Source organism: Balaenoptera acutorostrata, chromosome 12 (assembly GCF_949987535.1).
Source record: "Balaenoptera acutorostrata chromosome 12, mBalAcu1.1, whole genome shotgun sequence".
NCBI lineage: Eukaryota > Metazoa > Chordata > Mammalia > Artiodactyla > Balaenopteridae > Balaenoptera > Balaenoptera acutorostrata.
The window spans coordinates 57,579,497-57,596,904 of NC_080075.1; the positions used below are offsets into that span (position 1 = coordinate 57,579,497).

General features: G+C 34.4%; 1 protein-coding gene across 3 annotated transcripts in view; it reads right to left on the reverse strand.

Annotated features, from left to right (window-relative positions):
• Positions 1-465: 465 nt before the first annotated feature.
• Positions 466-17,408, reverse strand: part of PPM1B (protein phosphatase, Mg2+/Mn2+ dependent 1B) — an 80,890-nt gene continuing 63,947 nt past the window's right edge. For 2 of the 3 annotated variants that reach the window (XM_057557942.1, XM_057557940.1), the window contains exons 4-6: positions 14,148-14,259; positions 13,697-13,754; positions 3,073-4,125 (exon numbers count right to left, since the gene is read on the reverse strand). In XM_057557942.1, coding sequence (XP_057413925.1) covers positions 3,820-4,125; positions 13,697-13,754; positions 14,148-14,259 — 476 coding nt within the window. In that variant the 3' untranslated portion in view covers positions 3,073-3,819. Of the gene's footprint in view, positions 2,224-3,072; positions 4,126-13,696; positions 13,755-14,147; positions 14,260-17,408 lie in introns of those variants that run through there. The other variant, XM_057557941.1, reaches the window with a different exon arrangement.

The following is a 17,408-nucleotide window of genomic DNA, read 5'->3' on the forward strand; positions in this document are numbered from 1 at the left end:
AATTAAAACAGTATGTAAAATTTCTCGGTTTTAACTTCTAATATAATAAATATCAACAGATATAACCCACAAAAGCAAAAGTTCTTTGGGATCTTCAATTTTTAGAAATATAAATGGGTCCTGATACCAAAATGGTTGAGAACAGCTAGACTAGGGAATTCAGATTAATAAGTATTGAATATGGGTTTTTTTTTTGCTAACTCACACATTATTTATATTTCCAGGACCACCAAACCCCCTAAAAAAGATTTTTTTACGTAGTATAAAAAATGTTTTTGGAGTGGATAAGGGGTTACTTAGTACTGTCCTTTAGAGTTTAGTTAATTCTTCCTTGGAATTATAATTCAACTACATGGTTTTGTATGGAATTTTTCATAATAAATATTCTAACTATATAAAATGTTTAAAATAACATTCAAAACTGGACTTTCATTTTTAAATATCATATGAAATAGTAATATGTCACACTGTTTTTATCAGTTCTTTATTTAGGTAACAAGTTGGTTATGTTCACTGCATTGTATGAAACATCACAATATCATACTGGAAAGGTACTATCAGTACAGGGTTGGATCAGAGTGGACAGTTTGAACAACAAACCATTTTGCATTCTTCATTCCCTAGCTTTTAACAACCCCCCAAACCCAGTCAAGGGACAAACAGCTTTTAACATTATCATGTAAAGCACTTCAACTTACAAGGCTAAAATCTAAAGAATAAATAAAATATGTTGTGGCAATAATTCCTTTTTAGACCAAAAATCAGGTGCACAATAAATCAAATGATCAAGAAAGCTGTATTCAAATGTGTGGCTCTCCAGAAACAGCTTCAGGAAAATGTTACAGAAAATACCATGAATTCCATTTCACACAGGACCAGATGATGACTCATTTTAACTACACACAAGGGCAATTACATCCTGCTGAAACACAATTTAAACAGACAGAAAATGTTTACAAAGCATCCACAACATGTAAACCATGTACAAATGGATACATTCATTGCTTCTCCTACCCCAATAGCTTCTTTTAGATAAATATTTCACTCTTCATGTTCAGCATTAACTGGATACATGCAAAACTCAAAAGAATTCAAGGATTCAAGGTTATTGTAAAAATAGAATTAAACTAATAATCTTCAAGTACCTTATGTGACAGCCACTCCGTACCGTGCCCAATGTTATAAAATGAAAGGTTACTGAACCCATGAAAATATCTCTGTAATATTTCCTTAGATCTAAAATAGATAATTTTAAATGTATTTATAGTCATTTCAGTGTGATATTCTGAGCTTTTAAAATAACGTAAACAATTAAAAATTATACCAAATTACACAAAACTTGTTGTATCTTAAAAGCTGAAAAATTAAAACTATAGAAACCCACATGTAAAACAAAATCACAATTTACATTATAAAGGCAAATCTCATTTAAAAAAATTTGCAGCAGTGAGATGTCAAAGCAAATTATAAATAGCTATAAATTAATCCATTTGGTTTCAAGAGATTTTTCTAGTGAGAGTTGAAGGATGTAGTAGGTACATGCATAAAATTTGTAAAGGTTTATAATATTATTGCCAAATACACTTTATCTTGAAGCAGGCAACATTACAATTTGGACATTATTGGAGAACCCAGTTTGGTAATACAGGTAAAATTGGAAAAAAATTAAATAACAATTAATAATAAATATAAATCCTATAGTAAATTGCTCAAATGAAATTTTAAGTCACAGAGCTGCAAAAGGCTTCCAACTTGGTGAACTGAAAAAAGGAACATCTCATACAATTCTTTACTCTTACATGCTTATATGTTGTGTGTCTTGTTTAAAAAAAAAAAAAAAACACATAATGTATCTTCAGAGTACAGCTAACTATATTCCCATGCACCTCAGGCATATTCGTTATTTGTGGTGAAATAACTCCATTGGTGTCTAGGGTCAAAAGTTCAATATAGATGTAACCAGTGTGCCTGAGGTTGGCAAAAAATACTGTAGTACAGGCAATGCTACAAGTGGCAATTACCAGAAAACACAAATATGAACAAATGATGGGAAATGCTAATGATTTTCTGCTCATATCACAAAACGCTGGGAATCCACAAGAATATTTTTTCCCTTGTACTGAAGAAAATTGTGATTAAAAGTTTTTTTCCCCCAATTTTCAGAATCAAAAGCATTTTAGAAGGCTTATAAGGCTACCATGGGTCTTCTAGATCTCCAGCACCCTACAGGAAGAGAAAAGGAAGAATATTATTATTATTTACCTACACCACTTCCAGGTTGGATTGAATTTCAAAAGAAAACAAAATTAGATGAACAAGTTACCTTCCTTTCTTTGTTTGAAAAGGTAATTTTTACATAGAGGTGTGTGTACTGTATATTGTGTGTATACACACATGGATCTATCTAACATAGACAGATAACTGGTTGGGTTTTTTCTCCCCTTTCCACCAAATGCCTTCCTCTTTCTCAAACCACTTAAAAATATTCTGGCATTGGAAAAATAGATCAAAACATCAGCTACATCTGAAGATTCCAAAGTTTCAACTTATGGTACCTTAAGCAACTTTAGACACATGATAAATATAAAACATGAAAAAGATAAGTTAAAATGTTCTACATATACAAAATAATTGTTTTTAAAAACACTTTCCCATGTGACTGAGTCATCTGTATTTTAAAAATTCATTTTAACAAATGACAAACTCATATGTGCCACTATTTAAAATATCTTATAATTCTTGCATTTATATCTGATGAATACTTATAGCAAAACTCACAGTCTTACAATCTTTAAAAAGCTCATCACGGCAATTTTCTGACATGTCTACATGTGTCCATACTGTCCAAAGATTAATATTTTGTATCACAAAAAGGGGATAAGAACCAGAATAGATTTACTTTGAGTAAGCAAGACTTCTCAAAATTTTTTTCCTTTTAATTAATGAAAACCGCACCAAGCCAAAGTTTTCTAAATTTTATATACATACAAATGAAATTCGAATGAGTATTTTTCCAATATACCAAACCTGGTTGTTTTCAAAAAACTAATTTAAAAATAAGTACAACATGCATAGGTTATTCCACATCACATGCTTTATTTGGACTTAAACACTTATAATTTCATTCTAAACACTTGGTTGACATACATTTTGATGTATGTAGTTAGGCTATACAGAATATACAAACCAAAGCTGTATGAATAATACATAGGTTTTTCAAAAATTATGTTTCATAAAGAATACAGAGAAAGGAAAAATAACCACACATCCAGTACCTCAGAACTACTAAAAAATAAAACTACAGAGATGTAAAATATAAACAAGTCAAAGAACACACAAATTATCATCCTTGAAAAAAGAAATTACAGGCCAGCATCTGCCATTCTTTGAAGAACTAAAATTACTAAAGAAAACATAAATTTATTACAAAGCTAACTATGAGTGTACTAATACGTGAAGCAGTATAATTCTACATTAACAAGTTCTTCCACAACATAAAGTAATCTTGCTAATTGGTAATCTCTAATCCTATTGAGTATGAATTTAACTACTGACTTTAATAACTAGTAGCCTCATTTCTGGCATACAGTATGAAATGACATATAATTTTATTAAATTCAAAGTACTCTCAATAGCCAATTTTAAACTATCTGATAAAGATGTATGCAAAGGCCTTCTTAAAAAACAAGGCTATATGACTATAATAGAACTAGTTTACCAAGATTCAAATAACAAAATGGTTATATAAATGCATACTTTATACTTCCTAAGTAAAAACCATCAAATCAAAGATCACAAAAATATTATCACAAAGTAAAGTCATAGTTTTTCACCACTCATCTTTGTCCCTGCATCTTCAGTACAGCTGTCTAATTCAGCAAGATCACTTTTTGATTCAGTATGGCTTTCCTGCATTGTCACTGGGTTTCCAGCATCACTGTTCGAAGAAGTAGCTGTAGCAGCTTGTTCAGCAGGGTTTTCTTCTCCCTCTACTTTAGCTAGCCTGTAACTAGTCAGCATCTCCTCCAGAAGTTGTCGGTAGTTTCCCCTATGATTAATTCTCATTTGCCTGAGAGCTTCCACCAATTTCCCCTGTGATCCACTTTCCTCTGCTTCATCGGAGGCCTTTTTTTAAGATTCAAGACCCCAGTGTCAGTAGACAAACTAGGATATCACATGTATTTCATAACATATCACAGCAAAACACTCACTTCTTTACCATGAGTAATATAGTCTAAGCACGAGAACATTTCGTTAAATAAGTAGTGTTACTTGTGTCAATTAACAAAATTTCCAATTGAAATATCTCAAGTTATTTTTAGCAAATGATCATGAACTAGTTTATGTTTTATTTCACATCGATACTTCAAGCTTAATCTGAAATTTACTTGGCTACTAAAATTCAACAGCAACACAAGCATCTCCTAAAACTGACTTACTTAATTAAAAAAACAATAATTGGCTGTAATTATTTAGTACAAAAGGAAATTAGTGTTTAAAGCAATAGGAAAGGACAGAAAAGCAAGCCATTAGATTCTTCATTTCTGCTAAATGACAGGAAGGAGAGGAGATACAAAATGTAAAATTATATAAATTTAAACTAGATTTTGCGGGAATTGTAAAGCTTCTGTGGATAAAATTTCTATTTACTTTTTGTCTTTAAATTTTACTAAAAACATCTCTAGATTAAAAATAGACAATCATTTTATTCATTATAATAAGATATGAATAGTAAACTACTCAATTCTTTTATATTTTATTGAATTTTGTAAAACCTACAGGTTTCTACAATAGTAGCTACTTAATCTTGTTTACAGAACAAGCTCTAATATCCAAGCTGATCATACTGATATGCTGACAGCCTAAAAGCAAGTCAACCTTGTAGCATGTGACTCCTGAGGTGATGCGTTAGGGAGTACAAAGTTACGTCCTGTGTTCTTGCCAAAAATGTTTAACATGACTCTAATAAAGCTAATTCCCAACTTACAGGAAAACAGGGAATAAAAGAATCGCGTGAAAGGGCACCACAAGGAAACAATCATATGATCCAAAATGTAGGACATCCTATAAAAAGCTGGCTTAGACTCTTCATATTCAGTTAATGGGAAAAAAAATTGGGAGCTTCATTAAAGGCTTGCTTAATGTGCTTGATTGGTAACAACTGGACTAGACCATGTAACAATGATAACAGTCATTCTATGGGCAACTGGGAAAATTTGGACTCGATATTAGATAATATTAAATTTATTATCAATTTTCTTAGGTATAATAATAATGTTATGGTTATGTATACAGAAAAATGTCCTCATTCTCAAGAGCTGCATGCCAAAATATTTACAGCTAAAATACTGTACCTGCAATTTGCTGTCAAAGGTTCAGTCAAAAAAAACAAAAACAAAAAAAAACAGTAGGGGCTTCCCTGGTGGCGCAGTGGTTGAGAATCTGCCTGCCAATGCAGGGGACATGGGTTCGAGCCCTCGTCTGGGAGGATCCCACATGCCGCGGAGCGACTGGGCCCGTGAGCCACAACTACTGAGCCTGCGCGTCTGGAGCTTGTGCTCCGCAACAAGAGAGGCCGTGGTAGTGAGAGGCCCGCGCACCGCGATGAAGAGCGGCCCCCGCTCGCCAGCCACAGCTGGAGAAAGCCCTCGCACAGAAATGAAGACCCAACACAGTCATAAATTAATTAATTAATTAATTTTTAAAAAAAAGTAATGTATGTATACATAGAGAGAGAGAAAGCAAATATGGTAAAATGTTAAAAACTTGAGTCTAGGTAGAAGGTGTACAGGTGTTCACTTTATTATTTCAATTTTTCTATATGTTTAGAAGTTTTCATCATAAAATTTTGGGAAAATAAAATACAAAAAGGTTACTGATATAGATGATCTGACACAAACTCTTAACCATCTTTGGAGGCTGTTACTCTATAATTCTTCAACAAAGATAATACTACTATAACCACATAATAAATGGCAATGTTTATTAGAAAAATCAGAGCACTTGAATTTTTTTTTTTAAATCGCTCCTCTGGCAAAAAGCAACAGATGACACTGTGTACAACATATGTTTCATGTGTAGGTATATGTGTGTTCTGTCCATATTTTTTAGGATATTATTATGTAAAATGTCTGGGAAGAAAGGAAATACAGCAATATAAAAATGATAATAATGGGTAGTGAAGTTTCAGAAGCTTTATTTTTCTTTGAATTCTCCAATTTTCTACATCAAGCATATTAACTATCAAAATAACTTTTTTTAATTTGCACAATTTATTGTGTGGAGAGAACATAATAAAGTGTGCTCTCTGTTAAGATTTTTCTCTTTTTTCCCCCCTTACCTTTCCTTCTGTACTAAATAAATGTTATTTCCCTAAATAAAGTTTCTCATTTGAATCCACTCAGGAAAGGTTAAGATGGAACAATGAGATAAATGCTTGCTAGTCGTAAACCTTATCAGTCTTTAATCAGGTCTGCCAAAAGGAAATTTTCTATTTGAGAGTATATCACAAAGAACTTTTAATGAAGGGCATAAGACTCCTCTCTGCCCTCCAAATAAAAACCCCTCAAACCAACAACTCCCTTTGACAACTCCCTAGGACACAAACAAAATCTGCTTCAAGTGGACAGTTACACATAGAGAGCTCAACCTTGGTTTCACATCAGAATCACCTGTAGAATTTAAAAAATTATACAGATGCCAAAGCTCCATCCCATGATATTCATATTCAGTGGGTTGGGGTGATTTTCTTAAAGCCTGATAGGTGATTCTGATGCACGGCAAAGGTTGAGAACCACTGATAAACTGTCTTACTTCTTAGAGCTTATTGATAAGGTTGGATCAAAGGTTGTTGTATTTGGATGTATCTCACTCTCCATCTGACACATTTATTATTACAGTAATTATCTATGTTTCTGTGAATTGCTGTAATAGTGGTAGTTGGGGAGAGAAAAGTAGTTGCTTTATAAAAAACACATTAAAACCCAAACTGTAAATTAAGTAGGGATGGATTTACAATGGCCAATTGAAAAGAATTTGAGTTAATGACCACATTTAAGTCATTTTATATTATAGCAAATTACATTTTCCTATTGTGCTAGATAGCCAATGGATGGGTGAAACCTCTTCCCCAGCCATTTCATTTGATTCTTCAAAATACTGTTATACAACTCTCTCATGGATTTTCATTAATATCAGAAAAGGAACCTATTGTTTAGCTGCACCTTCTTTACCTGAACTCACACACAAAGCACGTCACGTTTATAGATTTATCACAGCAATTAATTCCACCTTGCAACTGTTCACAAGTCTCTCCAAATCTTTGTAAAATCTTTGAGATAAAGATAATTTCGATTCCTTTCTGTATCCTCCCTACCACCTAGAGAAGGAAAATTAATGCCTGTGGCTAAGAACTTTACATACATAATCTCATTTAATCCTTACAGGTACCCTACGTAATAGATATTGCAACTCTAGTTTTTATAAGTGAAGAAACTAAGGCTCAGAAAGATTTAAGTTATTTGTCAGGGTTAACAGTGCTAGTAAGTGACAGAACTCAGATTTGTGTACAGGTGTAATTAACATCAATGTCCCTCTGAATGTTCTTCTGAATACACTATGGTAACAGTTTTTGCATACTAAGTGCCTCATATAAATAGACACTTACTAAATAAATATTGGTTAAAATTATTGTAGAATTGGACCACAAATTATTTCATTTTGAAGTCTATAATGCATTTCCTTGTCACAGAAAAATTAATAAAATTATAGGACAAAAAAATCATATTAGATGGGATGGTTTAAATTATTCTGCAAATAAATTTAAGGCAATTACAGAAATGGGAATTTAGGACTTTTGCCTCAGATTTTGTTTGTAAGGTTTTACTGTCATCTAGACTAACACAGCTTGAGAATCAAATTTCTCATTATGAAAACACTGCCTTACACCAAATAAGACACAGGAATATGGATAAATCAAGCAGAGAGCAAAGAGAAGGGGGGAAAATTTTTTTTAATGGAATTTAACTAGCTAATATTTATTTGCAGCAATTTTTAAAAAACAGTTGCCATTAGTGAAATTCTTCAAATGATTAGCTAAAACAGTGGAGAGAAAGTGAAGAATGCTAGTATATTTACTATGTTTTTTGGAGTCCCATGCCCTGCTTATCAGGTTAAAAATAATTTTTAGAAGATTCTCAAATATGACTTCATGAGATACAATTAACAGTGACTAATAAAGAATCTAATAAATTATGTTATCTTCAAGGATCATGTAAACTTCAATCAATGTGAAATAATTTTAAAGAGTCACTTAAATGGTCAAGACCACACAGCTACAAGAAGTGGTATGTCAAATGACACCTTAAAAAATAGTGACTAAAATTAGTGCATTTTCAAACAGTGTAGGTAGGTCTTCTCCATAAAAATGCTTTGACAAGTGAAAAAGTAAACAAGAAACTATTTACAAAAAACCTAGTATTCACAAAATCCTAAAACTGCGATATAAAAATATAATTGATCTATTTGAAATAAAATTAAAAAGAAGACTGTATATAAAACTTAATAACGTGAAAACAGAACAGGGAGATTTTGGGGGGCTTTTGTCCTGTCTTCCCTCCCGTTCTCAAAATCCAAATGCCTTAAAAAGTTTTTTTAGTTAGAATAAAAATGTGTATTTAAATGAAAAATAACTAATAAGACACTGGGCTTGACTACTTAGTCTCAACAAGTTTATAAAATATTCCTCATCAAAAAACAGAGTATATTGGGCTTCCCTGGTGGCGCAGTGGTTGAGAGTCTGCCTGCCAATGCAGGGGACACGGGTTCGAGCCCTGGTCTGGGAAGATCCCACATGCTGCGGAGCAACTGGGCCCGTGAGCCACAGTTACTGAGCCTGCGCGTCTGGAGCCTGTGCTCCACAACAAGAGAGGCCCGCGCACCGCGATGAAGAGTGGCCCCCGCTTGCCGCAACTAGAGAAAGCCCTCGCACAGAAACGAAGACCCAGCACAGCCAAAAATTTAAAAAAACAACAACAACAAAAAAAATCCCATTAAAACATGCTTGTTTAAAAAAAAAAAAAAAAAAAAAAAAAACAGAGTATTTTAAGACTATTAAACATGAGATTCACTAAAGAACGGGAAATGATTTTTCTTGCACGACAGACAGAGGTGGGGTACAGACACATATGTAATCTCTAAATATCTTCAAAAGGCTGCATAGAAAGGTGTAAAGGGAATAGTTTTTGGAGTCATTCTGAGTTAGATTCAAATTCTGGCTACTCGATTTATCTAGCTTTGCAACCTGGGCAAGCTACTCCGCACCAATTCTTAGTCTTCTCTGTAAGAGAAGGGTGTTGAGGAGATTACCTGTAATTAATATTTAGATATAGATATATAGATATGGCTTAGCACAAGTAGGAGCTGGGTAAATACAAGTTCCCCCTTTATCACTGGAAAATCATCAACTTACACAGCTACCTGATCAGTGGTATACTGATTCAAAAGCATCTTAAGTCTCCTTTGGGGGAAGAACTGAACCTTTTGGCATGGAAAATATAAAGCTCAAAAAATAAACTTTCCTTCTAATTAGCAACCTCTAATTATTTTTTAAAATACATGACTTAAAGATAGTCTTAGCCATATATACACTACCAAATGTAAAATAGATAGCTAGTGGGAAGCAGCTGCATAGCACAGGGAGATCAGCTAGGTGCTTTGGGACCACCTAGAGGGGTGGGATAGGGAGAGTGGGAGGGAGGCTCAAGAGGGAGGGGATATGCGGATATATGGGTACATATAGGTGATTCACTTTGTTATACAGCAGAAGCTAACACAACATTGTAAAGCAATTACATTCCAATAAAGATGTAAAAAAAAAAAAAAAGTCTTGCAAACTACAAGAAAGAAATATTTCTAACTTAACTAGTATTTATTGCGCTCTCAGTGTATGCCAGGTGAGAGCTCAGCACTGCTGTAGGTGCTGAGATATAGCCATAAACAAAACAGATGAAGTCCCAGATCGCAAAGAATTTAAATTCTAGTAATAAAACCAGACTAGCATTTTTTTAGATAAACAAGGACTTACTGTATAGCATAGGGAACTATATTCAATATCTTATAATAACCTATAACAGAAAAGAATCTGAAAAAGAATATATATATATGTAAATACATAAACAAAACAGAAAACTGTATATCACTTTGCTGTACACCTAAAACTAACACAACACTGTAAATCAACTATTCTTCAATTAAAAACAAGCAAACTAGCATTTTAAAAGAAGGGCGGTCGGGGGAGGGGGTGATTCCAGAGCCCTACCTTATATAACAACAACTTAAGCAAAATGCAGTTTTAACTTTTTCTGATCCTCTGGTGATTATTCTTTTGGGGGTCACAGACTCCTCTGAGGAACTAATGAAAATCACAGACTTACTCTAAATCATTAAATAATGTGTATGCACACACATAAATACATTTGCAAAAACTTTTTGGGGATTCACGAACCCCTTTATTAAGAATTCACGCTTGACTCTTTTCCACAGATTTTGATTTTAAAGCTGGGAAAATATCAATATTGCTTATATTAAGAAGACTGAACATATTCCAGAAAGTTGAACTAAAAAACAAAAATTTAGTAAAGCAACTTAAGAAGAGTCCCCTAAATAATGAACTTTCTGAACATATTTTAAATGATTTACTTTGACTTATATCCAACTGAGCTTTTAAAAATACTTTTATTAATCAAAAGATTTTTTTAATATAAGAAAAATGAATGAATCCCTATTTCTAATGGTACTACTTATAGGCATTTACAGCAGAACAATTCTATCTTGGACATAAAGCAGACATTTTAGGAATCTAAATAATCTCTGATTTACTCTGACTAGCATTCATTTTTTAAAAATATCTGAATAAAAAATTATTTTTGTTATTCAAAAAGATTTAAAAAAAATAACTCCTCCCAACTGTCTCCTCCTCTGTATTTCTACCATACCTCTGTCTTTCCCATTCTGCAAGTTAACTATATCAGCCCCTGCCACTGTGAACTTCCTGGCAGCATCTTCCGCATGGCACAGATCTAACCAAGCTGAGAAGCATTTATGGAGCACTTCTGTGTCTCACTCATTGCTATAGTGGGTAAAGTTAAGAGCTAAGAATTTAATCAAACCTCTATAAGTTCTTCAGTTTTCTGTTTCTTTTGTATTTTTTAGTACATTTCTTCTACTTGTGATTATGGTTCAACATTTTTCTAAGGTTGTGATTATTCTGAAAGGGTAAAGTAATGTTTCCCAAAATAGGATTCTGGGCTGCAAAAGTGAGTTTTTACAGTAAACAAGGAAGTTTCTCTAATCCACACATCTACCTACTAATGATGAGTTTATACTTATCATCTCTGTGATCATTTCACAACTACTTGACTTCCAGCATCTCTTTAATCTAATATTGCATATGTTTCTAACAGATTAAAATACCAGATACTCCTTTGAGTCTGTCATTCTTACGCTGCAAACACAGGGTGTCTCCACACTCTAAAATACAAAGTTCAAAAGGTGTGTCCAGTCTCCTCACAGATACTTCTGGCATCCTGAATTCTTATTTTTCACCGTAGCAATTCTCTGCTCTCGCCAAAACGATGTCCTCTCTTTCAAAGATAGCTTAAACTTTGTTCTCGCCTTGACCATCCATGTGAACTATCATCCTCCTCCTTTACTTTCTGCCATTCAAACCATTCTTCAAATCCAATCTTTTCTCTGAAAATCTGACTTCCCAAGCAATCACTGTACAATTCACATGGCAATTAATCACATTCTATATTTTGTCATTTCTTTTTATCCTTTAGTAAATGACATGAAACCTTTTTATTAATTAACTTGTATGTTTATATCTACATTGCCAGGTGCATTGAGAGTAGGGATGGGGGACCATGCCTTACGTTTCATAGTCTCCTCCCACACCAATTCATTACACGGTGGATTGTTTAGTCTTAGAAAGCTTATATATAAAGGTGATTAACTATACATCTCCTTAATTTATACTCATATAATAATGGTCTTTAAGGCCAGTGTTATATCCTGAGCATCTCTTCTGAGTTTCATGGTTCTGTTGCCTATTTATTCACTGTTTATATAGCTACTATGTATAATAAGTATTTTCTATTTTTTAAAAAAGTTTAAAATTCATCCTTGGTATATGTTAAACAGAAATTCTGGGTTATAAACTCTTTTGTTTTGGAGTAAAAGCTGCCAACTTTCTTGAGAGACCAAGAAATCCAGCAAGTATATTATGAAATAATTTTTTCAGATTACACACTGGGGTTGCATTTTCAAACACATGAGGGAAACAGGAGTACTTACATGGCTAATAATGAATCAATAACTATTTGAGGTCTTATTTCCTCCAAACCTGGTGGTGGATGCTGTGTGGAACCTATAATCTAGCTGAAGAGGTAAGACTCTCTTTACTCTACCTCCCAATTACTACCATCTTTTTAGTTGTATCGACATCCTATCCTCACTTGTTCGGTTTAGGGTTCTTTAAATGCATCACATGACATATCTTTATTTTTAATTTTTAATTTCCACATCTTTGTATACAATTCTTAATACTTTAAGGGACGTGCCACAAAAGAAAGTGTCAGAATCACTGCTCTAGGCCAAGGTATCAATTCTGTTATTAGCAATATATAGTATCATTTATTCAACTAACTAAAATGCATTAATTATAAAAATTTCCCTTTTTGTCAGTGTAACTTTTATTGTTAAGAAAAAAGAAATTATATGATATTGCTGTGCAATAATGAACCCTGGAAAACAATGCAATTGAGATGATACATAATTTCTACCAGTGGCTGATGTCTCTCTCAAGACCTGCCAAGAGGAGCTAGAGACTTGGAGGGTGAGTCTATTTCTTCTCAACAAGTTTCATTACTATGTTTGGCTCCCTTAAATCTTTGAAGCATACATGTTAAAATTAAGTTGTTCATTTTTAGATGTACAAAAACTTGAAAACTCATAATCTGTCTCTGATTGAAAACTCATAACTTGTCTATGAGAAGACAGTTATTTGAATTACTGACTTTGAAATTTAGGGCAGTTTTTTTTTAAAAAAGGACACTGTTTTGCCTGCTGGTACTAGTATTAAAACAAAAAGCCTACAGAGGAGCAGCTGATCAGTATTTCTAAGGAAGGTAAAGGGACAAAGAGTTTTGCTCTGATGAAGCACAGCAGGATACAACAAAATGGTTATCCCAGTTCAACATATATACCCACAGCACAACAAGAATGTTAGAAAGAAATTATCCTCAGGTGTTCAACTGGGCACAAAGGGGCACTGAAAGGTCTAGTCTTTAAAATAATATCACTATTGCTAACTTCCAGTGATGATAGCAGCCTGCTGGAGGAGAAATTGACATATTTAAAAGCACATTCTTTGTTTGCCTCAAAATTAAGATCTAAGGGAGAAAGAGAAGGAAAGGCAGACATACATGGAAGAAGTAAGTACAGCCCACACAAAAAGGTATTTGATGCCCATTAAATGAAAGCAAACCTATCTACAAAACAGAACTTTATCTCTACCTTCCACTTCAATATATTTCCTTTAATTTTAACTGACTCCTTAAAACGAAAAGCAGTCATAATTTCCAGTATTTATATTATAAAATTATTTAAAATATTTAAGAAATAAAATAAAGCTTACCCCATCACTTTCTCTATGTGGATTCAGCCTACTATAAACAGCTTCAATAACATTGCGCCTAAAAAGAAATATGCTTTAGTTTTATTAAATTACATACAGTTGTTAAGCTTCTGAGTATTTTAAATAATACTTCATATCTTAACTACACTCAAAAATTAATTGCCTCATTAAATATCTGCCAAGAACATAGTATCTGCATTTCACTCAGGATTTGATCCTGCACAATCCATCTGTTCTCATTTACCAAGGAAAGAAGGACCTTCATCCTCAAAGAGTATAATAAATAATGCCTTGAGAAGAAAATCTCTTCTCAATGAAATTTTAGAGTTCTTCTCTAGTATAAGAACTATCAACCCATTTCATCTTTAGATAATTGATGTACTTCTTACCAAAAATTATTTAATTACTAACTATACATGAAGTCAAAATTAGTTCTTTTTCTTCTACTTACTTGCCGGCAAGACCTCCCCCAGGAGGCAAATTCGGGATATTTTCTGCAGACAAGATGCGCATGACATGGGCAAGATCAGGCATTCCTTCCTCACCAGACTTCTCCATAATTTCTGTAGGTTTTTAAAAAGAGTTCCTAAATTAATGTGCTAACTCAGAATTCACACAGTGAAACAAGAGGTACTATTTGGTAGTACCTATTTTAAAATATAAAAAGCAAATATTACCTTACTATCACACAAGGAACAAAAAAAGTAAGATAAAAAGTTATTTGCATATATATACTCATTTTAGCATTATTCATAAAAGCAGAAACTGGAACAAATTAAATGTCCAATAAAAGGACAGTTAAGAAAATTTTGGTATAGCCACTGAGTGAAATGGTTTATAATCACTAAAAATGATCCCTATGAGCACAGCACAGCCACATGGAAAAACACTTTTGATCTATTATTTTATGTAAAAATATAAGTTATTAATGCTATAATTACAGGAAAACAAAAGCAATGGAAAGATAAGGACTATAAGAAGGGGAAAGTTAAAAACTGTTTTATAGGTTTTTTGATACCTAGTTATGTTCCACAATTTATTTAAAACAGAAAAGGAAAATAAACCTCAGAACTTGCTAATACTTAGAACAAAATAAAATATTTCCATGTTCATTTATATTTACAATTTATGGAAAACAGATTTTTAAAGCATGATCATTTGGCCAGTATCAAGACATAAAATCCTCAAAAATCAGACAACAGCAAACTTACTTTTAAGACAACAAAAAAGCAGAGTCCTAAGCAGCCCTCAAGATGCAAACTCCAAACTGTTTACCATGTGTCCCTCACAGGGGCTTCACTGTGACCTTGATTTTCACTGCTCCCGTTCAACTCTGCTCGGACTCCTACCTGTATCTCCAAAGGTGCTATTCAAAGAAACCTAGATTTTCACATATACTTCCTCCCTTGGTTTGGAACACTTTTTACACCAATTTTACTGTCTGCTTACTGTTGTTTTTCTTCTATTAAAAAAAAAGTGTATTTATACTTCAGGTTTCAACTTTATGTGTCACTTTCTCAAATTCTTCTCTGACCCACGCCTGGAGTAGGTGTATTGCTAGATACTCCAACTATACACAGTATTTACTAGATCATGGACCGCAAGCTTCATGAAGGCAGGACTGTAATTTTTCCATGTTACACTTGTATCTCTACAGTGCAGGGTTTCTCAACCTCAGCACTACTGATGTTTTCTACAATTTTTTGTTGTGAAGGCTGTCCTATGCATTGCAGAATGTTAAGCAATATCCTGGCCTCACTCACTGGACGCTAGTGGCACCCTCTCAGTTATGAGACCAAAAGTGCCTCCAGACATTGCCACATGTCTCATGAGGGACAAAATCCATCCTCCTCCCCACACCGGCCACTGAGAACCACTGCAGTCTAGCACTTCACCAGCCAACTTTCACAACCCACTGGTGCCACTGCAGTCCACTCCTCCACCATCATCTGCCACCTGCTTTAATGCATGATTCCTAATTGTTCTCTTGGCTTCCTCTCTTGTCCGCTCTTTACAATCTCTTCTTCACATGGCAACTGAGAGAGATCCTTCTAAAAGTCAGATCAAGGGACTTCCCTGGTGGCACCGTGGTTACGAATCAGCCTGCCAATGCAGGGGACACGGGTTCGACCCCTGGTCTGGGAAGATCCCACATGCCGGGAAGCACCTAAGCCCATGCGCCACAACTACTGAGCCTGCGCTCTAGAGCCCGTGAGCCACAACTACTGAGCCCGCGCGCCACAACTACTGAGCCCACGCGCCACAACTACTGAAGCCTGCACACCTAGAGCCCGTGCTCCGCCACAAGAGAAGCCACTGCAATGAGAAGCACACGCGCTGCAAATAAGAGCAGCCCCCACGTTCCACTAGAGAAAGCCTGCGTACAGCAGCGGAGACCCAACGCAGCCAAAAATAAATAAATAAAATAAATTTATTTTTAAAAAAAGTCAGATCAAGTCACTCTCGCACTCTTCCAATGACTTCCCAGCACCATTTGAATGAAGTCCAAAGACCTCATTTTAGTCTGCAGAGCCCTACATGATCTGCTTCTTAGCAATCTCTCTTCATCTTTCACTTTTCCACCAGCTCATTCTCATCTAGCCACACACTCTAAGCATATTCCCTCCTCAGTCCTTGTTGCTCCCTTTGCTGGAATGTTCTTCCCCAGATAGCCACTCTCTTCCATATATAGGTATCTGCTCAAATGTTTTTCCTCAGAGACCTGCCTAACCAATATTCCTTGTTACTGTCTGCTTACTGTTGTTTTTCTTCTATCAAAAAAAAAAAAAAAAGGTCTCCACTATATTATAAACTCCATGAGATCAAGAATGTTTTTGTTTTGTTTTCTGCTGCATTCCCAGTAACAGACATGCTCAGGGACAGCTGAAGAAATGAATACATGTAGAAGGCATTCACCAAATATCTAATCAATTTAGGTTAAAGGCTATTCCCTGTTTATTTTAACATTATACCTCCCCTCTGCATTCCCAATAAAAACACATACAAAGACTTGCCAATACACCAGAATGCTTTCAACTCAAAATTTTAATGTCAGATTACATGATTTAAAACCCTAATAGAAATATAATGCTCTTGAACAACGCTAACTTATAAAAAAGAAGTTAGGTACCAAGGCATATTGATTTGTAGTGGATGCTTTTTCAAGGATTTTTAAGTGTTTTTTGATTGAATGATTAATAATCAATTATCTACCATAGCCCCCAAGACCATATCATATTATTACATATCTGTCATCTCTGCCATATAACATATATTTTGGAAACTTTAAAACTATACAAAAGAAAATTAATTTTAAATGTTAACAACCCACATTGAGCTGAACTGACCACACATTTAAGAAATTAAAACTTAGGGGGCTTCCCTGGTGGCACATTGGTTAAGAATCCGCCTGCCAATGCAGGGGACATGGGTTCGAGCCCTGGTCCGGGAAGATCCCACATGCTGCGGAGCAAGTGAGCCCGTGCGCCACAACTACTGAGCTGTGCTCTAGAGCCCGCATGCCACAACTATTGAAGCCTGAGCACCTAGAGCCCATGCTCTGCAACAAAAGAAGCCACTGCAATGAGAAGCTTGTGTGCTGCAACGAAGACTCAACACAGCCATAAATGAATGAATGAATGAATAAATAAACAAATAAATAAACAGAAGAAATTAAAATTTAGCTGTTACAGAAGAGTTGATAAAAGCTACA